The 27,904-nt window shown below is 40.2% G+C and overlaps 1 protein-coding gene across 5 annotated transcripts; it reads right to left on the bottom strand.

Moving 5' to 3' along the window:
- Window positions 1-195: 195 nt before the first annotated feature.
- Window positions 196-27,904, bottom strand: ldb1b (LIM-domain binding 1b). Of its 5 annotated transcripts, none has more exons than XM_077524812.1 (11): window positions 27,287-27,904; window positions 9,646-9,748; window positions 5,358-5,402; window positions 5,081-5,156; window positions 4,892-4,994; window positions 4,603-4,775; window positions 4,387-4,509; window positions 4,217-4,300; window positions 3,196-3,319; window positions 2,576-2,724; window positions 196-2,060 (listed from the first exon to the last, which is right to left on the bottom strand). In XM_077524812.1, the coding sequence occupies exons 1-11, from the start codon at window positions 27,312-27,314 to the stop codon at window positions 1,830-1,832; spliced, it is 1,239 nt and encodes a 412-aa protein (XP_077380938.1). In that variant the 5' UTR covers window positions 27,315-27,904; the 3' UTR covers window positions 196-1,829. The 5 variants fall into 5 exon arrangements, with proteins under 5 accessions (XP_077380938.1, XP_077380937.1, XP_077380941.1 ...); XM_077524811.1 differs by lacking the exon at window positions 27,287-27,904 and adding an exon at window positions 20,321-20,429; XM_077524815.1 differs by lacking the exon at window positions 27,287-27,904 and adding an exon at window positions 13,404-13,454.

Here is a 27,904-nt window from a genome sequence, read left to right as displayed (position 1 = left end):
AAAAAAAGAAGAAGAAAAAAAAAAAGAGATACCAAACAATGCTTCTACAGGATTTGAGGAAGGTACAAATCACCATTCGAACTCAATTTTAAATGGGTTGAAAGTGTAACAAAATAGAAATGTACAAAGAGTTAGAAGATTCCACTTCACTTATGGACGTGATGAATACCAGAAGGGCCAAATGAAGAACAACAGGACTTTCAGGCTTTTTATGACTCATGAATGCAATTTATAGACTAAACTGTTACAAACTATGCAGGATGAACATAATGTTAAGCTGGTTTTAGAACATGTTTGAAGATGGCACAAATTAAAACAATGGGGGGGTTCAGTCATTTCAACAACTTTTAAAGCCAGTGATTGAAGTGACAGTCAAACATTTCAGCACATTCACATGACCTCGGGTTGAGTCAAGGTTATGCAATACTTCTGATAGTGGAGAGGGAAAAGAACTAACAATTTATGTCGACATGAACAACTGAGTGAATTTCTGAATGTCCTAAATAAATACATAAGAAAAACAAAAGACTTAGGATACACCTTCCTATGGTGCCATTTGTACCCTTAGGGCTTCTGTCATTTCATTTACACTACCCTTTAAAAAAAAAAAAAAAAAAAGAGGGAGGAGGAAAGCGCTGGGTGTGTTTTTTTCTTCTTCCTCATTTCTCCTATTTTGTTTCTTTACATTAGATCAGGATGGCTTTAGGTATATCTAAGTAAGAATACATCTTATTACAGTCAGACAGAACTTTTGCTACTACCTTAAATATACAAGCACAAATACACAAAATTTCAAATTTCCAAAAGCAACGTAAAGACAAAATAAAACATCCACACTAAATAATTTTTCTTTTATAAACACAAAAAGATAAAAACAATATATTTTAGGGGAGGAATAAAAGTCCTGTGGTGCTCCTTGGTCTGTAGCTTTTCAGTATTGGTAAAAATAAAAAATAAAAGTAACTATTGAACTGAAGATTGTTTAATAGAAATAAAAAAAAACATTCTAGGGAAATATATACTGTATAAAAACTCTTAAAATGTGTAAGTGTGTATGTTGCTTACGCTGGAGTCTATTCAGAGATGGCTCATGCACCAAAGGGACTAAAACTCCTTCCATCATTGTGTGTATGCGCATGTGTGTATTAAGTGTGTATGTTTATTGTGAATTGCTGTGTCCCACACGAGAAGTGTGACAATTTCAACAATTTTGCACAACATCTCTAAATTCTGGTCTGCTCGATTTGGCAAAGACACTAACTTTTCTCGCTCAATCACACTCTCACGCACGCACGCACGCACGCACGCAGATACTCCAACAAGGGTTTCTCGTGCCTTGACGCATCAGAACAGACCAGAATTGAGTCGTCTAGAGGTCGGTGGACAAGCTCTCCCGAAGCTACTTGCCACCATGGCCATGCCACACTGCTTTGTAGCGTTCTTCTTGGGTTTAGTGTGGGTTAGAACACTCCTGGATTCAATCACCACATCTCCTTCATCACAACCATCATGTTGCTTGTCCAAAGTGGAAATTAGCAAGAGCAGACAGGACATTTTCAGTATGAAACGCGGGGAAAAAAAGAAAAAAAAAAAGGGGAGGGGGGGTTGAGGGGCCAGGATGCCTTGAAGTCGGGAAGTCACAGTCATGATGAAGCTTCTGGCAGGAAGTCCAACTTGCGCTCCGCCAGGCACCACCGAGAGTCAGAGCTCAAAACGCATGTCGGGGGAGGGGGGGCTGCTAAGAAACCTGTTGCTCTCGTGACTTTTGGCTTTGGGAAGGCTCAGAGGAGGGCATGAGGGGATTGTGTTGTGGAGGAGGAGCCCGCACTCTATTGCGATGCCTGTGAGGTGGGGTTGTCGCTCTTGCTCTCCTGGCTGGAGGGTGCCTTGTTGTTCCAGGGCGAGTTGGATCCCAGAGCCGGGGAGTTGTTGAAGCTGTCCTCGTCGTCGATGCCGTTGGCTGCGTCAAACTGGGTGTTCTCCAGCCGCGTGATCAAACGCTCGTCCTCGTCACCAAACTCCCCTCCCATCAGCGTGGGCTCTCCCACCACCATCACATCCTGTACAGACAAAGGGAAAATGTTAAATGGTGGCAAGTGGATAAATTAAAAGTCGAAATCGATTTATTAAGAAAGAAATCATGTAGAATATCTCTGTTTGTTTGGATTGCAATTCGCCGGTATCCGATGGCAACATAGCTTCTGTTCCAACATCAATTCTCAACTCTTCAGTAGTCACTGATGCTATACATAGCATAATGCTAGTACATAAAATTCCTCCACCAAAAAAAATAAAAAATAAAAAAAGATATTTAAAAACAAACAAACAAAAAAAGATCTATAAATCCCCCATATAGTATTTATTTTCCTTAAAATTGCACAAAATTAATGGCAATTTTCAATTCCTGTCATTTCCATTTTATAGTACCTGATTTTAAAACGGCCACTAGAGGGTTTCAGCCACCATCACAATACCGATACTAGCACTGATATCGATACAAAAGTCTGACTCTAATACTACCTCAACAGTTGTAATATTGGATTCTGGACCTACACAATTCCACTAATGTACTTACTGGAACCTGGCTAGAGAGAGGGAAGCCACTGCCAGGACTCTTCTTCTTGTTATTGTTGTTGTTATTAGTTCCACCTCCTCCGCTGATGGTGCTGCCACCTGACATCTTCCGCTTCCGCCGTTTGTTCGGGGCCTGTCTTGATGGCTCGGCTACACACGTGAAGCAGGGAGAGTTATATGTAAGAAAATGTAGAAAAAGTATTTGGGCTCCAGATCATGAGATCAAGAGGTGAATATGAGATAAAAGTTTAGAATTCCAGCTTTTGTTTTGTGTCATTTTATTTGTTTTGTTTTTAAAGTGACCAAAAGTATTGGAACATGTGACTAATGGGAGTCTGTAGTAGCTCCGGTGCTACCTTTTCAATTGATTGCATATACATTAAATAGTGCTTGTTTTTGGCTTTGGGTTTCAACTGTGAAAGCTGAATTTGATGCTAAGCAAACATGTAGACAATCAGTGACATCACTGTCAACCCCCATAGTTGAGTTTTGATCTGAATCCTAAACATCTTCAATGTACAACAAAAACAAAGCCATTGTTGACCTTGCCGTACCAATGCTTTTGGAGGAGACTGTATTGTCAATTGTTGGTATTTGTGTGTACTGTGTTCACATACATACCTGGGGGTGCCACCATTCGTTGCCATTTCTGGAAGAGGCAGGTCTTGAGGCAGTCTCTGGGGCTGAGGCTGTACGTCTTGTGTCTGGACATCAGTTCCTGCATGGGCTCCAGGATCACACACAGCTGGAGCACAGAACATGGGTAAAAGGATGGTGTTGAAAAAAATATATATATTCACCAAAGGTCCATATTTTATTGCCAACTTTTCAAGATGGTAATATGAGTGCAGGTAAACTACAGGTACAATTTTGGTATGACAACCATTTCAATATAGACACACAAGAAAATCAAAATATCACTAACGCAGTTAAGCTTCCTTCACAACTTGAGCTGAACATCACTGCCAGAGCATTCTCCAGCTTTAAAAATGTATATACTCCATGTATATTCTTTATACATTATACTCAATATGGTCCCTCATTATGGGGGGGGCTTCACATCGATTCAATTACTTGTTGAAACCAGCAGAGGGCAAAAATAAAGCTGCACAAGTTATTTCGATCCCAATGGGGGATCTGCTGTTTTTTCATCAACTGGTATTCTGCATTTCCTTTTATTTAAAACTGACATTGGAGTTTAGCTGTTGTGAGGAATTGTGGTAAGATAATTTTCTCTTTCAACATGAATTTGCTTTTTTTTTTTAATTTCCCATCATCAAAAATGCAAAATATCAAATAACTGAGAATATGTTTTCTCACCCAATTAAGAATATTCAGACAAGAAGCATTAGTTGGTAGCTCTACCAGATAAGAAAAGAGAGGACGTGACTGTGACGCATGCAGTAAACATTGTTAAAAGGCACTAAACTAAAGACCCAGTCCAACTTGTACACATATTTGAAACTAAGACACACAGACACTTGTCAGTATATAGTACCCTTTAAGCCTTTTGTGAAGTCTACACATAACACTTGCAAGCAAGATGTTCTCTCGGTATATGGTCAAATTTAAAATAAATTATTATTGAAGGAAAAACTACGTAACACCAAGTGGAGTGTCTGATGTTTTGTTTTTGACTTACTCGGAGGTAGTTTAGAGTAGAGTTTGACAGGCCACATCTTGTAATATTTTTGGCCAGCTGGTCCAGCATTTGTGGGTCCTGGGCCTGAGACATTATCAACAGGACACAGAGTAATAAATAAGTGAGACACACAGACAATAACATCATGCAAAAGATTCCGGCTTGCTCACATGCATGGCCAGTATACTGCGAGGGATGAGTTCGCGGTGTTGTCGGATGCTAAAGTGCCACGTTTTTATCCTCATCATGTCATCAAACATGAACTCCAAGTACAAGCGGCCCTCAACACACACCTACAGAAGGGAAGTCGGGTCAGAGGAGGATTAGAATGTGTATATTCATTCAGAGTTTGATCGGAAAACGGTTATGTGAGAAGGGTCACTCACCTGTGTGAACATTGGTTTACCATTCTGGGAGACCATGGTGCACTGATCGCAGTCAAGTGAAACAAAGTTGTTGTGAAATGACTCCTTGGGGTGTTTCAGGACATAGTAGAGCTCAGTGGCACCACCTTCAAATATACTCCGAAAGTACCTTGGAATCAACGTCCGACCAATTGCTTGACGAGTGGAAAGGAAACAAAGGGGAAGGGAAAAAAACAAATTACATTACACATACAGAGGATGCTAAATAGGCAGCATGTCTGCAGGGTGTTTATATGGTATTCATCCTTACTGTAACGCTTCGGCCCATCTTCCAGACAGAAAGTAATGGTTAACATGGCATCATCTTCAAAAAACTCTGTAGTAAATGCATCCCACCATAGATTATCACACTCCTACAGTTTGGAGAAGCAACAAATATTCCGTTACCGACACACATAGTGCTAATGTAGTGTGAAAGACTTAGTGACTGTTTACAAACCTCTGTCCAGTTCTGTAGCCGTTTGTTTAGTTCAAATATTCTGTAGTCTGTCTGGTTGCCATATGGTGTGTGCCTCCTACACCATAAAAAGACAGGAGGTGAAAACAAAAGAAGTAGAACAGTTGGCTTGTGGTAATAAAACAGAAGGGAAATTCTGAACTGCAGCACTATCAAAGCAGTTAAACAACCTCATTTAGCCCTGGTCAGAGTTTAATGCTCAATTGGATGCGAGAAGAGAGTGCAACATTATCTGTATAGCGGTTTAATGTTGTCTTACCCTATGCCTGGTTCCAGGTATGTGGGAGGATACATTGGGGTTGGACTGGAGAAGTGAGAAAGAGAGATCTTATTAATCACATATACTGCAACTAAACCAAATCACACAAACTTTAACAAATAGGATGAGAGTGTAGCTACGCTACATGCAATACTATTGCTGAGTTACCTAACAGTGCTCACAAGAACTATTCGATGCAGGGTAGGGAATCAGGATGCACCAATATATCGCCCACCAAAAATTTTCATTTGCACAACTGAAATAATATCAAGCATACAAGTACAAATTAATTTTAAGAAGCCCACTTGAAGCACACCCAGGAATTTTGGCCCATATGAGTGTTTTGTGGATATTTTTGGCTGAAACTTGTCAGCTAATTGATAAGGGGTTCTCCTTGTAGCAGACAAAACGAAAGGATCAATATTAATTGCACAGCCGTACAACAATGTCAAACAAAGTTGATGGAAAATTTAGCCTTTATAGGCAAGTACTGGTATTGACTTCAGTTTCAATATAGCAATTGCTTAGATCCAAAATGTAATTTATCACTGAGATTTTAGATCAGTTGAAAATAGAAACGAGTGATTTTGCAAGCAGACGCAACTCGCCAAACTTTGAACGAGTAAAACAAAACATGCAGTTACATTGTGGGTTCATATATTAGGTTATGTCAAAGTTTGACAAGCTCAGCCTCATTATTTTCCTTCTGGAAAAATAGCTTATCCCTTTAACTCATTCACTGCCTTTGACAAGTATATTGTCAATTGTATTTTTTAGAGCGGTGCTAAATGGGGGCGAATCTGAGCATGCTCCACTGTAAATATCAAACTTGGAAACAACTTTACTGATGCCCAACCACCGGTAGATGACATCATTGCCCCATTTTATAGGAAATAAACACAGTTTCAGAGTCCATGGGAGAAATGGCTGTATTTTGGCAAACCTACATTTTTCTGCTGTCAATTATAAAAGAACGGGACGGGACAAAAAGTAGGGAGTCTATTCTGTTATTTGGTAGATTCGGTTTATATATAATTATTGAATGTAATATCACGTGAGTATTGGAAATGTAAAAATTTTCTATAATGACTGGCAGTGAATGAGTTTAATAATAATAATTAAAAAAAAAAAAAAGTAAACTTTTTGTCAATTTATGCTAAGTGGGGTTTTTAAATTAGCATTTTCACAAAAAAATAAAAAATAAAAAAATCTGTTAAAATTTAATTCAGCATGGCCAAGTACATTCATGTGTTAAGTTTTGTATGGAAAAGTAGAATAATAATATAATAATAATAATAATAATAATAGAATAAATAATGAAGTTATACAGTTTTAATGTTTGCTTTGTTCTTGTTTACTGAAAAACTGATATTTATGTACAGCACTTTGTATACAGCAACGCCTGTTCTTAAAGCGCTTTATAAATAAAGTTGAGTTGAGTTAATCCAATTCAATATAACAATATTGACAATATAAAACAAAAGTGTTCCCAGAACGGCCATTTTTTCTCCTCACACAAATACCATCCAGTTTTCAAAACTCTTGCTTTGTTGTACTCAGATTGATGTGGCATTTCCAGACTTTATATTTTGACAGATTTTCATTTTTTGGAAATCGTGTCACAGTGCTAATACAATTGATCTATAAACCAAAAAACAGAGAACACTGGCACCAACTTTAGCATCATTTTTATGGCAAATAAAACATTTATGTGCCATAAAAATGAAGCTGCAATGACTATGTGGTCATTTCAACTTTGTTCCAAAGGTTCAAGTTGCACTCTGCTGAAACCGACTAACCACCTATGTGAAATATTTCTCCCAGAGAAGCGATAAGTGCCTGCAGGATTTTCCTCATTCTCAAACTGTTCACTTCACCAGCATAAAATTCTTCTCCAGGGCACTGTTACCGAAAAACTACACAAACAGAGGTTTAATAATATTAATATTGACATTTAAACTAGGGCTGAGCAATGAATCAAGTTCAAATCAACATCACAATGTAGTAGGATGCAATTTTCAAATTGCAAAGGCTCCAGTTTTTGGGGGATGGGAAAATGCCTCATTTTGGTTGGTCCGTTTTATTTTATACATACATGTATGTCAAAAAGTACAGCCCATGTTTGCATATCATTGCTTTATGAAACATTGATGAATTTTGTTGAGTTTAAGTGACCACTAAAGACTATATGTCAAAGCGTATGATAAACTAATAACTAATTGAAGTATATGAATAAACTCATTAATTAATGTTCCAATTTCCTTAATTGTACCATCAGCCTAACCTATAAAGACCAAAATATTATCCCCTAAAGCACCTGCCAAAACATCCCTTTAAAACCTAAAGTCACCCCGGAAACCTGAAGTTTTCCTGGAAATTCAACAATATTGTCAATGCCTACTTACTAAATTATTGATATCTCAGCTCCTGAAGCAGATAGAGAAACATAATTCAAAAAACATTTCAGAGCTTACACATATAGCGTTCACACATACCTACGTTTATTATTATAAACCTTCAATATATATATTTTTTTATAAATCAACACCTGTGTTGCATCTGTGGGTATATTTTCCTTCAACAGTGGAGCGCAGTTGTAATAACCTCAGGGGATCGAGGGGTAATTATTCGTCGTCCATTCAGTTACAAAGCTGACAATATTTTCAACATCCTCATTGTCTACAAATATATTGAACACTTGGTCACTGGCGACTCGTTACACTGATTCGAATTCCTCCCACGCCGTCGTCAATCACGTTATTTCATAACTCCCGCGAATCTCCGTCAACCATAAATGCTCGCATAATATTCCAGGATGCTACGAGGCCGACGTCACCCTCTCATGTATATTCTTACGCACTTAATCTTTAAGAGACCAAGAATAGTTCAAAACAAAACAATTACGTATCCGCCCCCGGTTTAAAATGAGAAGAGCAGCGCTCCCAGCTAACGGTAGAAATGCATTCCTGCGCTCCCGGTCTTAATGGGCTAACACTAAATGTCCACAGGAACGACCATGACGTAAACTGTTGGAAAAAAAAATTCCTAGAGGAAACACTGTCGTATTATGTATTTTTGGTGAAATGCGCCGTAACTTTCAGGCACTTAGCCATGACAATGCATTGCCCTCAATGCTTCTGTTTATGTCACGGATGACCCTGATTACCATTATTGCGCAAGTGTGCCATAGACAGCGAGAGAAGTGGGAGTCAAGACAGCTTCAAAAGTAAAGCGTGAAATAGTAAAAACATTACTAGTAGTCGACAATTAAATTACTTGTCAATACTTGTCAACTGTCGATTTTGATCGTTGACATAGTTGTGACCTGTTGACTAAGCTTGAGTGTACAGCCATCATATTTGACACCAAGTAGTGAATTACAGTAGAGAAGAGTAGCTCCTCTTATTGTAAAACTTAATGCATCGCTAGTCCGCTATCATAACTCAGTCCAAGTGTTGTCCAAAGAAGTGTTGGCCAATTGAAGTAATTGCGTGTTTCACATTATTAAATGCACCACAAGCTAGGGCTGGGCGATATGGCCAAAAAATAAAATCTCGATTTTTGCAGTCATTCAGGACGATTACGATTTTAACCTAATAAATCCAACAGACGTTTACTTAAAGGTTTCATTTATTCAAAAATAATTCCTGTGCAAAATTTAGACACCAGTAACGTATACTGATTCTAGATCAGTTTTAACACAAAATTACATTACATAAATGCATTTTGATGTAACAGAATATAAGAACAACAGCTTTTAATCATCCAGAAGACAAAATTCGATTTCACGATTTAGCAAACTTTCAATCATTCGATTTTTTAAAATGACGATGTATCGAATTAATTCGATTTATTGCCCAGCCCTACCACAAGCTGTTACATCATTAACGGAGGATGATTTATTCCAACCTATATCCTTTAGGGAGATAAATATGTTTCAGAAACTAAACTAAATTGCTCCTTTGGCTTTTTTGAATTGGAGCAAAATGTCTGTTGCTACAAGGCAAACTCACCCAAAATGTAATTCTCCCAGAATTTTCCCTAATTGGGATCACTGTTTTTGGATGACGTTTCAACATTTTTTATTTTTTTTTAATGGACTGATGCCTTTCCCGACTCAAACACTCCCTATTTATCTATGCACTGAGATTGGCACTGAGTTGGGCCAGAGGCAAGTAAAATTATGGTAGCTGGTATTCCCAGTCGCTATCCCATCCAAGTACAAACCAGTCCTGACCCTGCTTAGCTTTTATCATAAGCAAAATGGACTCACAGTCACAAAACTCACCCCACGTCTCTGTCCAGCATGGTACCGGGATGGAAGGGTGGGAAAGTGCTACCGTTGGGAGGCTCCTTGGGGGAGTACAGCTTGAACGACTTGGAGGAACAGCCTGGAAGGGAAAGCAGAAGGGTATAGCATGAACATCATGCACATGTTCAACACTTCATGGAGACAGACACAATTGGGGCTATTATGGTCTACATTTTAAGGAGAAAAAGAAGTTCCTGTACAGTGGATCCACTGAAATGCATGGCTTTTTTTTTATAATCCAAATAATACAGGCCACAAGTACCAACAGACATGGCTAAACACCATGGGCCTTGTCGGAAAGTCAAATCTGCTAAACTTTTATGCCACCTTTCCTTACCCTTTGTTGGACTGTGTCATTGGGTCAAGGAGCAATAAAAAGGTGCTTCTTTCAAAAACAGGAAAGGACAGCACTGTTTCAAATCAATCGACTCCACTTTTCCTAACTGATGTGATTGCGCGATGGTAAATATTGCTGACGTTAAGTGTGGCTTGAGGACTTTACCTGCAAAACAGTTTGCTTAATAAAAAAACAGGTAAGAAGTACCTTTTAAAAATAATTCAGATGTTACCCATGAAAAGCATTTCTACAACGATTAAAATAAATAAATAAATAAATAAATAAATAAATAAAATACTTTTTGTGAAGGATCCCCTGAATATATTTTAATTGATTTTGGAATTGCCAACCTCTATCATTTTCGGAAAGATGTTTATAACATTATTTCTGAACCACATTGCACTTTTTTCTTTGAACATCGAAAAACTCATTTGCATTTTTGAAAATTAAATCAACCAATATATTAGGACCATGAGACCCTCCACAAATCCAAACAGTATTAAAACCTTTTATTTATTTATTTATTTATTTATGTGCTCTATATAAATTTTCGTAATGGGATAGTCTGTCTTTTTGCCACTGACCTTATGTCACTCATAACAATTGTGTTTGGAGGTGCTGTTTTCTGAATAAATATAAGTTTGCCTTTTTTTTCCTGTCGTTTCTCTTCCCACTCAAACTTAATGACTTTGTTTCTTACAATATTTTTGTTTACAACCGTTTCTTTCTGTATGGATAGAAATGTTAGTCCCTATAATGATTGAGGCTTCTAGATGTATGTTTGTAATATACTGTTCTTCATTTCATTTAATTAACTTCTTTTTAATTATTTTTTAAATCTTGGCTCAAGCGCCTCCACGTGTCAACTACATTGGTGCCCTGCTGCTTTAAAATATTGCTGATGTAGAGAATTGTGGGTAATATCCATAAAGGTTGGTCAATAGTAGTAACACCTTTGCGAAAGGTGGCTTAAAGCTTGCATCTAGCCACCTTCCCTAAACATTTTTTAGAATGAAAAAATGGCCAAATGACCTATCCTCCAACTCCAAACACTTCTGGGTCATGTTGCTCGGATAGGATAGAAAAGGTTCTTGGTGAAAACAAGCATCTGAGAAGGTCCCAAGTCTCGTGCCATCTCGCAAATGCCTCCTGCCCTTATATTACTCTAATTGGCCAGCTCTCTAAAGGATATCCAGAGTAGCAGTCGCCAGGTCATGACCCCAGCCGTTACCATGGTGAAACCCCGCCTCAAAATGTCTTGTCTCAACATAATAAACATATGGCTGTGTCTTTGTGTGACAGATTTTCAAGCACATGTAAATTAACTTCGTGCTTGTGGAAAAACAACCAAAACTAAAAACTCATTTCATGTCTAAGACGTTTCAATTGCGTTAACGTAATACATGCCAAACTCAATGATAAGAACAACACTAGTAGATTCATGTGATGGATAGATCCATCCATCCATCCATTTTCTGAATCTCTTATCTTTACTTGGATCACGGGCATACTGGAGCCTATCAAAAAATAAAAATAAAATAAAAAATAAAAAAAAAACACTGCCAGTGCCATGTTATTGCTTCAATTCCAAATGTATAACCCATAGGAGGGGGTTGGCTGAAATAACGCAAGATTTGTTCTGTCAAGAACTAAAACAAGTTTCACAATTTCAACCAGAAAACTATGACTTCCTTTCATGGTCAACAGAAGCTGTTTACCATACAAGCAAGCAGCAGTGTGCAATGGGCTGAGTGCAACAACAAGAGGGAGGAGAAAAACAACACAAATGGAGTTGATAAATAAATAAATAAATAATCGATGTTATGTGTCCATTAGTTGGTGAGAGCTCCATTAGCTCCTCTCATCCCCTGTTAGTGGTTAATGACAGGCAGTCCCAATCACATCAGCAGGATTCCACTTCCTCCATTGGGAAATTGGTTCGTGCCTATCCAACAAGCAGACGCTGCACTGTCCAAACACACACATTGAACATGCATTAACTCACTACGTTGTATGAGACCAGATCACTAAAAATCTGACTGCACAAAACTCTACACAACATCAACTATTCACTAATAACAATAGCAGTTACGCAGCTTGCCCCGAAACACAAACAAATCATAAACTTTCCCGAAAAACAAAACCTGCTGTGAAAAGGGGAATTTGTCAAAAGTTCCACGTAACGTTTGTAAAAGGCAATGTGGATACGCATGTTTTCCCCCAACTAAATACATCTATACACATTTTATGAGGACTGAGAGGTTACAAAGGCAATTAGAAAGGCACCAAGCGCACCATGCTAACCGTTAGCTCTTATCTAGGTGAAACGTTAGCTTTGCACATTTCGAGGCAAAAGACGATTCAAGCGCGCATGTAAGTAAACAATACAAAAATCAGACAAACTATAAACATTCAGAACAAATACTCCCACTGGTCTCCATCGCCAGTGTATGAAATCAAACCAGGTCGAGGAATTATCCGTTAGTGGCCAAGCTAACATTAGCGAGCCCAAATGCCAGCTGGTACCATACCGCTAGCTTGTCTGCTAACACCTTAGCATTAAATCCCCTTTTAAACCAAGAGCCAGCAAAAATAACCAACGAAATCGGAGGCGCGTCAGCTGGTCAGCCACAACTAAGCGTGGCACCGGCAGCGGAAAAGATGTGACGCTTGAAGACGGGAAAAGCGAGCGTTTTACCTGCGCTGAAGTCCAATGAGACAACGAATGTTTACAGATCCGTGGTAGAGTCCGTGCGTACGCTCCGATAGGCCCGCTGAATGGACGGCTCCGCGCAACGTGCCTACACAACACGTCCCAATGAACGCGATCGATGCAGTTCTCCGCGAACTGTTAGGCCGAAGAAGCGATACGGCCCAAATAGCGGGAGTGCGACCGCTATGTTTTGTCCCGCATGAGGCCTTGTCAGAGGGCTGAAGCCTGTTGTGGGTTTACATACGGACCCCGATGAGCCCTTTGTTCACGGGAGGACATGAACAATAGCTCTAGGCCCTCCTCCTTCGCCTCTTCCTCCTCCTCTCTCTCCGCAGTACATTTGCTCTTCTTTCCCCTGACCGCCACCGTCAGTCACCCCCTCCACCCCACTCCAATGCTCATAAAGGTTGTCTGCTAAGCATTTTTTCCCTCTTCCACTCCTCCTCCTTCTTCATCCCCTGCCTTCCTGCTAAGTGACATAGATGAGAATTGGCCTAATGTATGGCAAGTGGAAGTACGTGTGGAAATTATTGTTCATATTCACCTAATTAACGCACAGCAGCTTGCTGCATACAACTGAGACGTGTCAGTGAAAGAAAGAAAGAAAGAAAGAAAGAAAGAAAAGTTGTTAAATTTCATACAAAAATGTTATGTCACAAAAAGTGGACACAAAGGTTGATGCACCTTTTGCTATGTCCTGCAGATTTTGGATGTTTCTCTTCTCCAGCACACTTGAAGCTCATCAAGAAGCTCTGCATAGGCCTGATAACGATCCTGTTTATTGGAACAGGTGCGTTGGAACAGCGAAACATCCAAAACATGCAGGACTCCGGCCGTCGAGGACCGAGCTTGGACACCCCAGCTAGTTGAACACATTTTGTATCTCTTATAATCCATCTTCTGCACAACGTCCTTGTCATGGGTGTGGCTTGGCTTTCCCAGCTGAGTCCACTGTCGCAAGCCCAGTGAAATTGTATAATTCCTGCAGAACACCTGGCACAATGGTTGGAAATCACAGATACCAAGGCTCGAAAAAAAGCTGTTTTGCATTGCCATTAGCAAGTCAAAATAACCATGTTGCACCCAATCACAACTCATTCAATAGCAAAACTAAGAATCACAGATATTTATGTTTTTCTTCACTGGGCTTGACGAGCACAGACCTGTATAAGAACCTTATATACCTTGTGGTCCAAGCAAGTTGGTGCTATGTATGCCACACCAGCTAGCTAACAACAAACGTTTGTCTGGTTAGTGCCTACTAGCTTACACGTGGAGTTGCTCCGAAATCAATTATCGCCTCTATGGTGGCGAAAAAGCTACCCTTCTGACATTGTTCTCACATAGGGAATTGCTCAGCTAACATTAAATTACAATACAGGAAGTGCTTGTGTGACAGTTATCACAGAAGTCTAGCTCGAACTGCGTTAAAGCGGGCCATATCCATCTTTGAACAGTAAACTAGCAGGAAAATAACTAACTGGACTCAGGAGAGAAAGTTATACTCAACAGAACCATCCAACGATGGCCTATAAGCTTTAAAGTAATAAGTATAAAATATTCATAATATCAGTAATTTTTATTTGTTTGTTTTTAATGTAACTTTTGAGGCCTCAAAATTACATTACAGTAGTACAACACATTCAGAAATACTAAGTTTAAACAGAAATTTATAGGTGTCAAAATTTAAAAATGTTTCTAGACACGGAAATACAGTTTGTTGTATTTTTATTGTTTGATAAAACCATTGCTTCAGGTCTCTAGAATTAACATGCAAATAAAAAAAAAATAAAAGTAAAAATGCACCTCAAAATTGGAAAGTTTTTCCTCAAACGAAGTCACTGAATAGCAAAACTGCTCTGCGAAGAAAATAAGTCAGTTTGACCACAATATTTGTGTTCAGCTTTGAAAAATAAATATTAACATTTATTGGGGCAACAGTTCTGAGTCTCCTGGTCCAAGTCTTGGCTTGACTTTATATGTCCCCCCCATGTGCTTGTGTGGTTTTTTTTTTCTTAATAAAGTACTTCAGCTTCCTGCTGCATTCTAAAAACATTCATGCTAGGCTCATTGACTTGTCTAAATTGTTTATAGAGTGAATGTCCATTATGCACCCTGTGACTCATTGTTGACCAGTCCATGGTGGACCCTGCCTCTTGCCATAAGTCAGCTGAGATAACATGAATTGGTGTTTTTCTGCGTTTGAATGTGATTGGTGCTGAACACAGTCACATCCCTGGTTATAAGAGGGTGTGCGCACTTATCCAACCACACTATTTCGGTTATTTTGTACTTCCCCTATCGAAAACTATTCAGTTAAGATGTACAGGTCATAGGTCACATTAATGACGGGAAAAGTTTTGAAAATATTTTTAATCTCACCTGTTATATTACAAAAGCCTGGCATTTTAACAGGGTTGTGTTTACTTTGTATTTTTCCATAAATATATTGTTTGGACGGAAAAAATAGTACAGTGTATGCATATTGTACTACAGTTTCATGATTAAGTGTGCCTTGCTTTCTGTGAAGTTTCTCATTGTTAAACTCAAGAATTGTAGTATTAAGTTTGCATGGCAGTATGAGTCTCATATTCATTGAAAATGTTAGTTAATTGGTTTTTAGGAGTTAGCAAACTCCTGCTCTCTCTCTCTCTCTTTGTCTCTTACTTTTTTTTCCCTCTCGCTCACACTAAAACCTCTTTTCCTAATCTTATTTCTAATAGAACAGTAAAAATATGGTGACATATTGTATTCATCAGGCTGTGTGATTCTTGATTTAATCAGAACTAGAACCAGCAAAGTATTAGAAAGGTATCGCTTTTCTCCCTCTCTCTTTTCCACACAGCAACCCACGCATACACAAGCACGCATGCACACGAACACAAAGCATTATCCCTAAAGGAGAATCCCATGGCCTCTAAATCTGCTTAAATCGCCTCAAAATATAATCAGATATTCAGATCACAGCCAGAAGGATTCACCCATACGGATAAAGTTGGAAATAAACAAAAGACCACGCATTAGTGTGTCTGTCATGTGTGAACCGTGACCCAACAGAACAAACAGGGCTCAGATTTTTGCAGGTACACAGAAAATGAAAACACATCCATCCATCCATCCATCCATCCATCCATCCATCCATCCATCCATCCATCCATCCATCCATCCATCCATCCATTTATCCATTTTCTGCACCGCTAGCCCTCATTGGGTTTCATGGGTGAGCTGGAATCTAGCTGACTTCAGGCGGGAACCTGAATATTTACACCCTGGACTAGTCGTCTGCCAATTGCAAAACACTTACAGACAAACAACCATTCACACCTAGGGACAGTTTGCCGGGAGGAAGCAGCAGTACCTGTTGGAAACCCACGCAAGCACGAACAGAAGGTGTCAACTCTACACAGGAAGAAAGCCCGGATTAGAACACCCAACATCTGCACTAAATTAAAGTCTAGCGCACGTCGCACAAATCTAACAGTAATTGTATTATGGTAGCATAATTTCCATCTATTGTAGTCTGGGATAAAGACAATAATTAGGCAGTCGTATTAAGTCAGGCGACTCCAGTGATTAAGGGTTCACATACATATTAATATATCAGTCTTACGTTACAGACTTAATTAAAGTGTGTTTCATAACTTGGTGGATTACCCTGACCTGAAACAACTTTTCCATCCATCCATTTTCGATCTAGGGCTTATCAGTTGATATTAAGTGACAGGTGGGGTACAACAACCATCCACATTCACATTCAGACCCACAGTACGGACAATTTAGTCTGCAATGAACCTAAGAAGCATGTTTGTAGGATGTGGGAGGAAGCCGGTGTGGGACAACTTGTACAAACTCCAGTTCCAATGAAGTTGAGATTTGTAAAATATCAATTAAAATAGAATACAATTATTTACAAATACTCTTCAACTTATAATTGATTGAATCCGCAACAAAAACAATATACCTAATGTTGAAACAGAACAGTTTTTGTTTTTATTTTGTTTTGCAAATATTCATTCATTTTAAATTTGATACCTGCAACACATCCATCCATCCATTCTCTTGACCGCTTATTCCTCACAAGGGTCGCGGGGGCTGCTGGCGCCTATCTCAGCTGGCTCTGGGCAGTAGGCGGGGGACACCCTGGACTGGTTGCCAACCAATCACAGGGCACACAGAGACGAACAACCATCCACACTCACACGCACACCTAGGGACAATTCGGAGCGCCCAATTAACCTGCCATGCATGTCTTTGGAATGTGGGACGAGACCGGAGTACCCGGAGAAGACACACGCGGGCACGGGGAGAACATGCAAACTCCACCCAGGAAGGTCCGAGCCTGGACTCGAACCGGAGACCTCAGAACTGGGAAGCGGACGTGCTAACCACTCGACTACCGTGCCGCCCACCTGCAACACATTCAAAAAAAAAAAATCTGGGACACGAACATCACAGATGCTGGCTTTTGAACATTATGCAATGAGAACAATCCAAATGGTCCTTTTCCTCTTTGGCCCTTTTTTTTTCAAAATCTATTTGAAATCTGGACTCGTCAGACCACAGCACATTGTTCCACTTTGCGTCGGTTCATCTTAGAAGAGGCTTTCACTTTGCATAGTAGACTTTTAACTTGCATTTGTAGATGAAGTGGGCGGCACGGTGGTTGACTGGTTAGCACGTCCGCCTCCCAGTTCTGAGGACTCGGGTTCGAGTCCAGGCTCCGGCCTTCCTCGGTGGAGTTTGCATGTTCTCCCCATGCCTGTGTGGGTCTTCTTCGGTCCCCTCTCACATTCCAAAGACATGCATGGCAGGTTAATTGGGCACTATATATACATATATATATACATATATATATACATATATATATATATACACACATATATATATACATATATATATACTCCGAATTGTCCCTAGGTGTGCTTGTGAGTGTGGATGGTTGTTCGTCTCTGTGTGCCTTGCGATTGGCTGGCAACCAGTCTAGGATGTACCCTGCCCAAAGCCAGCTAAGATAGGCTCCACCACCCCCCGCGACCTTTGTGAGAAGTAAGCGGTCAAGAAAATGAATGAATAGATGGATGGATGGAAAACAGGCAGTATAGTGTTTACTGAGGACCAGGGCTGAGAAACACTGATTTACACATTGATTCATAAAGTGCTACCTCAGGTTGTTGAGGTCACGGATGATATCGTGGACCGTAGATTATGAAATCCCTCCATTCCTTAAAATTGTACACTGAGAAACATTCTTAAACTACTAGACCATTTGCCTACATGCTTGTGGAATGCTCCAAAACAGCTTTTTGTAGAATTCCTCAACTTTACCAGTCTTTTTGTTCACGTACCAACTTTTTTGAACATGTCGCAGCAACAAATCCAAAATTAAATAATCAATAACATGTAACAGTTTGAACATTAAATATCTTGTCTTTGTTGTATATTCACCTATATTATTTACATTTGACACAACCTCCCAACTTCATTTGAATTGGTGTTTGTATTTATCCATCCACCCATCCATCCATTTTCTTGACCGCTTATTCCTCACAAGGGTCGCGGGGGGTGCTGGCGCCTATCTCAGCTGGCTCTGCAGTAGGCGGGGGACACCCTGGACTGGTTGCCAGCCAATCGCAGTGTTTGTATTTAATCAATGTATTTTGGATTTCGAATAGCTGCTGACACCTGTGGCTGAAAAATGAAACTGCATTTTCTCTCTTTTTTTTCAATATATGCTTCTTTTTTTCCCACTCACTTACACAAACACGCACACAAACAAACGTGGTCTCCCAGGCGGGGAAGCTAACCCACGCCACCGGCACCGAAGGGAAATGACGGTTCCACGATCTCCACCCAGGGACCAACCGCGTTTTCTCTTCCTCACGTACATAACACACACATGACGTCACAGCCGCAGACTGGGTGAGATTATTTTAAAAAATAATTTATTATGTCATTATTATAGCTTCTGTCAGTCTTTTTGGCAACATCCATTTCCGTGTAGTACCAGCTGGGTTAAAGTGTCATGGCAGTTTGTGTGTGTGCGTGTGTGACCGATGTGGATTTGTCTAATTTACACTGTGGCCACAGTAGCCATGGTAACACAAGCAAGTTTTCACAACTGGAGAGTGACTAAGAATCATCTATGGGCACACAGGGGTTAATCCTTTGTGCGTGTGCATGTGCGTGTGTGTGTGTTGTAAGCTTTGCCATTGAAATGCTACATGACTGGGTTAATCCATAGAGCAAGTGTATGTGTCGGGTGATGGAGAGGCAGTGGGGGTGGGAGGTGTATCAGGATAAGGCTTTGAGGGCTTACACACACCGTCTCTTTCGCTGTGAGGCACAGGGCAAACCTTATCTTCAAGCAGCACCCTAACCAGTGACACACATGCACACTTACACATAGATGCACAAATGCTGCCGAACCTCCCTTGCACCGGCTAGCCTCACAGCTGAAGTCAGAAATCCACTACTATGTACTATGTTGACATAATTTATCATTTAATGAAAAAAAAAAGAAAAAAGATTACAAGTTCTATTTGTGTTTGCTTGCCAGACTTCACTGTAGACACTAGTGGCTTCTGCAAGCAACAGCTTGTGCTCTGTCAAGAATGGGTAGTAAATGATGACAGCTAACGGCCTTTAGTGTGATGAAGTCAACTCATGCAAAAGATATGTTAACTGTTCCACTAACAGCCACTCAATTCTAATTAAAACACAATATAATTCAACTTAACCTTGAGATATATAGAGGACCATGGAGCATGTTATATCCCAGCGAGCAATTTACGATGTACGAAAATACTGCCAAAGGTGTAGAAAATGTACCACAATAGAATATGAACACTTGCCTTAGTTTAGTTAAAATGAAATATTATGTCATAACTCAAATATAGCATCTCATTTATAACAAATGTTATATTGACCACAGACATCAATTGTGTTAAAAAGACAGTATAAAGCATAAATAATAATTAAATCCAGTGAAGGCATCAAGAAAACTTCTTGGTGGCACTTTCACATCGTAGCTAAAGATACCTCTATAGTTTGTATATAATACAGAACAGTGATCCCATTATGGAATTATGCTTACACAAATATTTCTCATGATGATCAGGATGTTAATGAAGCAATTCCCTTGTGCCTGTCTGTCTGTCTGTCTATCTGATTTACGTCCTTGACTTTCTGTCAGACCCGAGTTTGCCATTAACACAACCAAGTGGCCATGGATGGCATAAACTAGTTTTCTTTTTCTTCAGGGGACGGTGTGATTAACTCCTATGAATTCATCTAAAGCAACAAGTGGCCAAGCAAACATTTAATGTGACGTCTACTTAAAGTGGTGTGTGTGCAACCTTTTTTTTTTTTCATAAGTGATTAAAGGGGGCTCACAGTGAGTAAACTCTCTCATGTGCGCTGAGTGAAGTTGACCTCTAACTTTAATCCAATTTAATCAAAGCAAGAACAATGTGGGGAAAAAGCAGATTTAAATGACCCAGAGCTGCGAAAAGCCACAGCAAAAGCAGTCTGGCTTGAACGTTCCTTAGTCATGTGCTGCTGAATCAGCTGTGCGAGAGGCCAGAAGGAAAAGGTCATCTTACCTCCCTCGGTGTCGAGCTGTGACATGGCCATTTTGTCACCCATAAAGTCAGGCTGATTGCGATACACTGCTCAAACTCCTACACCCTGTGTCGTGTGTTCATGCCTCTCCCTCTCTGTGATATCTCCAGTGTCCAGACTGTCAGCTCAGAGGCATTGGGGGGTGAGGAGGGGGCACTTCCCCTCACGAGTCAACAGGAAACTGAACGTCTGCCTCAGTTCTGATAACAACCATCCCATTTACCCTCCTTCCGCACTCATCTTAAGTCAGCTGACTAATCCAAATGGATGTTTTCTCCATTAAATATACACATTTTGCTTTCTATATTTTGTACAACATTATGATGAAAAAACTTGATTTCTCTAATAGTATACTCATTGTCTCAACATTATGTGCCCTGATTGACTGGCAACTAGCTCAAGGTCTCTCAACCAAAATCAATTGGGAAGATTTTAGCTCACCTGTGACCCGACAAGCGCAATAGAAAATGGAAGGATGTTGGCATATTGCACAAGTTTGTAGATTAAACTTTAATCACAATGTATTTTTAAATTTCTTTTGTAAAGTATTCAGTGATTAAAAAGCCATGCTTACAATGCAACTTTTACTCAGTCAAGCGTTCAGAATTTTATATTGCTGATATGACTATCTTACTTAAATACAGAGAAGAAATGTTTTACAAATGAGCATTACAGCCTAAATTATGTGTGACAATGATGCCGCGGGGGATGGGATCATACTACTTTTGTAGCAACGTTCATTCACATGACTTTGGTGTGCATGTAAGTGTGAATAAAATTACTAACAATGTTAGTAATACTAGTAATATTAAGACTACTCCTAATAATAATAATTAGGGACGTTCAAGTGGCGTACCTTTTTTTTTTTTCATAACAAGTACTACTCAAATCTTGAGTAGCCACCAATACCACTTGCACTTGTGATATGAAAAATTTAACAAAAACCAGCACCATTTAAAGAATGCCATATGATAAAAGTGACTCAATAAATTTGCCAGCAGTATACAGTCTATGTGCCCTTTGATTGACTATGGGGCCAAATCCAGGGTGCTGTCTGCCCTTTTCCAAAAAGCAAAAGGGCTCCAGCTACCCATGACCATAAACAGGATAAGCATTAAAGAACTTACATCACTGCAACCTGCAGGGTCGACTTAACACTGTCAAGAGGCAGCGCATGTCTTGTCTGTCGGACCTTTGGTAGCAGCGCACTCTTGTGGCCGCATTGTATAAATGTGTTTCAATCTAACATGAATAGCCTCTCTTTGCCTCTCTCTCGAACCCATGCGTAGAATTTCAGGTGAGCAACGACATACCACCACAACAAAGTCAATGGCATGTGTCACTGTCACATGTCAGTGAATTTAAGGCACCCTGTATAGTCAAACCAACCAGCCACAACATTATGACCACTTTTTCATTCTCAATATAATTCTAACAAGATGTGTATCAAAGTTTTTGTTTTTGCAAAATTGTGACTCCGAAAGTGCAAATTGAATATGTTCATGTGTGGTTTGCAATGGACTGTACTCCACTGTAATGAGAAGAGGTAATGAATCAAAATATTTGGAATATTAGGCCCTCATGCAGTACTCTCAAACAGAACTTATACTGTTTTTGTCAAAGCAAATTATTTAATAAATCTCGTGTATTAGCTAGTGTATGTGTGCAAGAGGTTATAACGTTGTGGTGGGTGATTGTACACCTGTATTTAAATAAAAATGTAAATTTGAAGAAAAAAAGTAGCCGATGGGGTGCTCTCTGATCGTCATCGTTATCAATCATTGTCACTGTTCTTCGTGCGTGCGCGCGCGCGTGTGTGTGTCAGAGACTAGAGTCAGCTGACAGCTGTGTGAGGGGATGTGACAGTGGCCTGATGCTGCGTTCTCTGTTCTCTGGGAGCCATTTTGTCTGTCTCTGATCTCCGAGTCAGGTCTACCCCCCGCCACACACCCATCCCCCTCCAGCCAATCACGTCAGCGCTCAGCCTTGCAGAAAACATAGAAACAGTCTGATTTCTCTCAGTCTCAACCTCCCTCCCTCCCCACTCCTCATGCACTCCCGCAGCCTTCATCTCCCATTTGCTCCTCATCCCTCTTACTTCTCCCTCCTCCATCACCCTCTCCTGTTTTCTCTTATCTCAGCCCTCCCTCTAACTCTTCCTTTCGCAAATCACATCTTTCGACTCTCGCTTTCTTTTTTCCTTCATAATCCTCCCTCCCTCCTCTTCAGGCTCTCTTGTTGTGCAACCCGTTTCCAAACAGCTAAGCCTTTGTGCCTTTTTGTCTCTTGCCATTTCAGCCAGGCTGCAGTCTTTACTCATTTTCCTCCAATCAGGGACACCATGTGACTCCCTGCATGAGAGGGCACAGTCCCTCCCACCCCCTCTCTCTCTCTCTCTTTCTCTCCCTCCTCTCCCCTCATCTTGCCAACAAGCCAGGCAACATACGCTAGCAATCAGGGGCATCAAAAAGAAAAGAGGAGGATGAAAAAGGTGAGGGGGGTGACAAATAAAGTTGAGAACAAATGGGTTAGTCTACACTGTCAAGTGGGGAGGGGGGGGGTCATTTCATGTAATTATCCGAGCATCTGCGAGTTCAGAAACAATAACACATCCTCTCTTTCTCTTGTCACAGCTTGGACCACATCCCCACACACTCTGCTCCAGTGTTGATGTCATCCACATGCTGGGGCACATGCTGCGTGTACATCCACATGCACGCACACACTCCAGCACAAACGCTGAGCCCACACAAGAAGGAGGGGAGGACCCTTTGCTGTTGAACATGGCACTGGAATGTAAACAAGCCAGAAGGGGAGACAGAGAGGGGACCAACTATTGGGTGACTGCAGTTTGATGATTTCTGCCACAGCTAATGCGGCATCTGGTGAAACGAGCCACCATTGGTTTGAGCTTTGTTGGCAAAAAATCACAAACATTTCATTAAATGGAATTGTGATGATGTGATAAGTCCAGTCCTATTTGAATGTTCTGAGCTCCGGTTTCGATGGCTGTATCTGAGCAGAATAATGTTGTCATAAGTCCAGGTTAAATGTAGCTCATATAGGTGATGTTGTGTTCTTCTTCTCTGGACCACAAGCTAAAGTCGCAGTGCACTCCATTTTGTTTCAAGTTCAACCATCATCATCCAGTTCAAGGTCACGGGGATGTAGAGCCTATCACACCTGACCTGAACTCAGGCGAGTCAAACCTCAGAACTGCGAGGCAGTCCCCAATGTGAATTACAGATAACAAGTGTTTTTTTTTTTTTTTTAAATCATGACCTTACTTTAACTGCTGAAAGGGATACTTGACTCATTGAGCCATTTACAGCAGTAAAAAGATAATATTTTGTCTATAATTAATGTGATAACTTCATTATTATTCATGAACAATTAATACTTTTAAAACAAATATTGCCACTTGTCGACTGAAGATGACATCACCTGTTCTGAGGAATTAGTTAACGACTAATCATGGCTCACCTGTTTTCTGGGTATGGTCAGCAAACTGAGCCATGATTGGTTGTTACCTACATCCTCAGCACAGGTGATGTCATATTCAGTAGACAGCAAGTGGAAAATTATTTTTTGAAGGTATTAATTGTACATGAAAAATAATGAAGTTATCGAATTAATTCTGGACAAAAAATAAACTTTTTACTGCTGAAAATGGTTAAATAAGTCATGTATCACTAAATTTCGAATCACTACTGCCACCTGTGGCCTAAAAATGAAACTACACGTGCCTTGTTTCTTTACATACACAAGACACACATGACGTAACCTCCACATACAGAGGGTGGAAAATTTGAACCCGAATCCAGTCTGAAAACTATTGGTTTGCAGGACAGATGTTAATCTACTAATCAGAAAATGTTTCAGTCATAAATAGTCAAATAAAAAAGCTATTGTAAAGATATTTTGGGGCAAATTGTTACATGGAGCAACTTCAATGAGTGTCTATAATAATTTGCTATGCGAATGGACATAAAATCAATAATATGCTGTGGAAAGAAATTATTTGAAGCACTGTTGAAAAGAAAATGAGAGCAAAAGGGGAGGTTCGCCACGGGGCAGTCATAAGTCTTTTTGGAAATTTCCATGACCATGTTGATTAAGTATGCAATCTGACCGCAAGATAGCTAAGGACCCATTCTAAACAAGAGCTCCAGCCTCGGCTGTGCAAGCTTGTTTAACGGCTGAAGTGGCAGCACTATTTGCCTTGTGGAGCACAGGGCCCAGAGATTGGAAACACACGTGCAGGTTTAATCACACAGAGGCTTAATCACACAGCCGGACACATTTCTGCATCTACTGCATCTCCCCAACAATGCTGGCTATTTGTTCATCCATTGGGATGATAAAGCCAATGTCTGTGAGTCTGAACTTGGTTGCCCCTTCTGAAGTGTCTGGCTCTAGAATAACTTACCAGTTAAATAGTTTCCAAACCACAAAACATGAGAGTATTTAGTGTTACGATCCTTCTCATGATTAAAGTCTGTGGCTGGCCACACGTCTCAGTCGTCATCCAGGCTGTTGACCACCGCAGTCACTGTGGTCTGTTAAGTCAGGAGGGGAGACGAGAGGCCATGTCAGGGTGATACTGAACCCTCCAAAAGACTGAAAACACACTGACTTGCACTCCCCCGCGGCTGAATATTGCATGACAGTACAAGTAATATGTAGTAATACGTTTTCAGCTACAGGATTATATTTCATGTCTACACGTGCTATGAGCAGTGGGACATAAATCGCGCTAACACTTAATAATATATTGCCCTGGGCGCACCAGCACAGGGTTTATTTCTAGACCTTGATTCCTCTTTTCTTCCCTAGCATGTGTGATTAGAGTCAATAAAAATGAGTGGAGTTATCTGTTTGCTGTCAGACTCTCCGAACCCAAATACAACCATATGTAGCCTGCAGGGAGTTCCTCATCCTTCAAAGACAGTGGACAAATCATACACTTTCCAATATAGTACTTTAATATGATGGATGTTCCTTCCACCAAGTTGCTGTCTGTGACTGAACTGCAGGAAACCAAGCAGCTGTTACTTAATTAAAAAGAAAAAAAATATTTAAATAGTCAAAAAGCAACACTGCCACATTGTTTTAAGATTAAAGCAAAGACAACAAGAAACATAAATCCATGGGTTAAAAAGACACAAATAAAACAGAGTCCCGCAAATTTGCAATGTTTCAACACAGTCATGTATGCACATTAATACAAGTATGATGGATACTCCTTCCACCAACTTACTGTCTGTGACTGAACTCCCACAAACCAACCAGCTATTACTTAATGAACCACATTCAAATAGGTAAGAAGCAACCATCTGAAATGATTTTTTTTTTAATTCTCACATTGTTTTAGGCTTAATAAGGAGGACAATAAAATTAATGCATGATTAAACAACACACAAATGCCAGTTTTCTACATAGTCACGTATGCATGTAAATACATGCATACGTGACCTCTTTCATGACCTCGGGAAGAAAGGAATTCTGGGTAGAAACTAAGCCATTTTGCAAAGTAATACAAGAGAGTTGGAGTTTTGGTGTAATTTTTTTTCACCACAACACAAAGTTTGATTGTAAATGATAGAGTCAAGATAAAGATGGTTGTTTTTCACTACAAACATTAACTAAAGGCTCCTTTCACATAAATATGCAATAAATTTACAGCCTTTTATTATGCTAATTACTAGGGATGTAAGGATACCAGCAATATCGTCATATCGTGATGTTAAAACTGCCACAATATCGTTGTCGTCATGTTCACGATATTTAAAACCTACACGTGTTAAAAAATTCAGGTTGATTTCTATTTGTGCAGTTATAGCACCCTCTGGTGGCTAGATTATTAGTGCAGTTTAAATTTCATTAGGTATATTTTGGCCCTTCTATGTTTAAAATACACTAATTGTCAGATGGAGGGGATTGTAATATGCTTTGAACTGAGTCAATATGTGGAGGAACTCAGTGTGGGCTTGCATTAGCAATTAAGTGCCTCAATATTAAGTGTTATTAGAGATTGAAGGTAGTTTATTTGTATTGCTGTTATGTACAAAAGCACAATATTGTTTTTTTTTTGTATGAGCTCTTTTTTTTTGTGCAATATTGTGACCTTTTTTAAATATTTCCAACCTCCCCACAATATTGTGATAATTATCGTATCGTGACCTTCATATCGTGATAATATATTGGGATATTTGAATACATCTTATATCCCTACTAACTACCAACCCCACCACCAGCAATTAAATAAATAAATAAATAAAAACTTTAGGGAAAGTTTGGGCAAGGCTGTGAGCTTCTGAAGGCCAAACAAATGAAGTGATTCATCAATGTGATTTTTTTTGTACATGCATCCTCATATAATAGAAATGCAGCGGTCTTTATTTACCCAAGCAGAGCAACTCTTGCAATCGGTGACCTTTGACCTCTAACAGCACATTCAGCTTCCTTACTGCAATCTATTGGGTCTGTCTGTAGTACATGTTAAGACTTCATCACTCACAAATGATTATTATCAACAACAACAGGAATATTAGCAGCACCATAGCAACAACTTCTTGGCTGTGTGTGTGTGTCACAAACATCTGTTCATAATCAATCTTGTAACTCCAACAACATCCTGCAAAAAGTTATGTTGAAGTTCAAAGTGAAAAAGAAGCAGATATGCGTTGACCCATCTATTCTGTTCCTCCTCTCAGGCCAGCACACAAGGCAATATCCCATGAGCCTTTGCAAACTCAGCCCAGGGCCCGAGGGCGCCCGGCTCCCTGTTTCTCTGTGCCTCAGTCACGCCACAGCAGGAACGGCGCTCTCCAACTCAAAATACATCAACAAATGATGTGGAAAAGTCATCGGCTGACAATGGCAGCGGCGGCCGCCGCAGCTGTTGTCAACGGCGAGCATCACCACATCCAACGGCGGCTACTTACCGGGACACGCGCAGCCGCCCACCGACATCTTCTCACATGTCTGGTGGGAATCCGATGAGAATGACGGTGTTGGCTCTGTTATCCCTGCTCTCTTCCTCTCCTCTTTCCTGTCTCTCACCAGTCACTGCTGCTGCTCACATGAGCGTCTGTTTTCCCCACGGTTCTCACACACACGTACACGCGCACACATAGACACTCACACACACAGCCGGGGAGCAGAGAGAGATGGAGGGAGAGTGTGGAGGGAGGACAAGAGTGACAAAAAGCAACAGACGAGAAGAAGAGGTTAAAAAGAGAGCTTACGCACACACTCACGCACGCACTCACCCCTCCACACACAGACACAAAGGATCAGATTCTCTCAGTAGTAAGAGAGAGAACACTGTGGATGTGTGAGTGTGTGAATGTTATATAGAGTGAGCAGAATTCAGTCCTGCCTCTGCTCTGCCCTCATCAGCCCTGCAAATTACAGCTCAGGTGGGAGGAGAGAAGGAGAGCGAGGGAGGGAATGAGGCCGAGCGCCAGTGTGCGTATGTGTGTATATGGTGTGTGTATAAGAGTGTGTCAAAGTGACCTGAAAGATTTGAGCGAAAACAACCACGTGATGTGGGTCCTTTC

This window comes from Festucalex cinctus, chromosome 6, assembly GCF_051991245.1.
Source record: "Festucalex cinctus isolate MCC-2025b chromosome 6, RoL_Fcin_1.0, whole genome shotgun sequence".
Taxonomy (NCBI): Eukaryota; Metazoa; Chordata; class Actinopteri; order Syngnathiformes; family Syngnathidae; genus Festucalex; species Festucalex cinctus.
The sequence above is the reverse complement of the archived record's forward strand: the minus strand, read 5'-3'. Positions and strand labels throughout refer to the sequence as shown.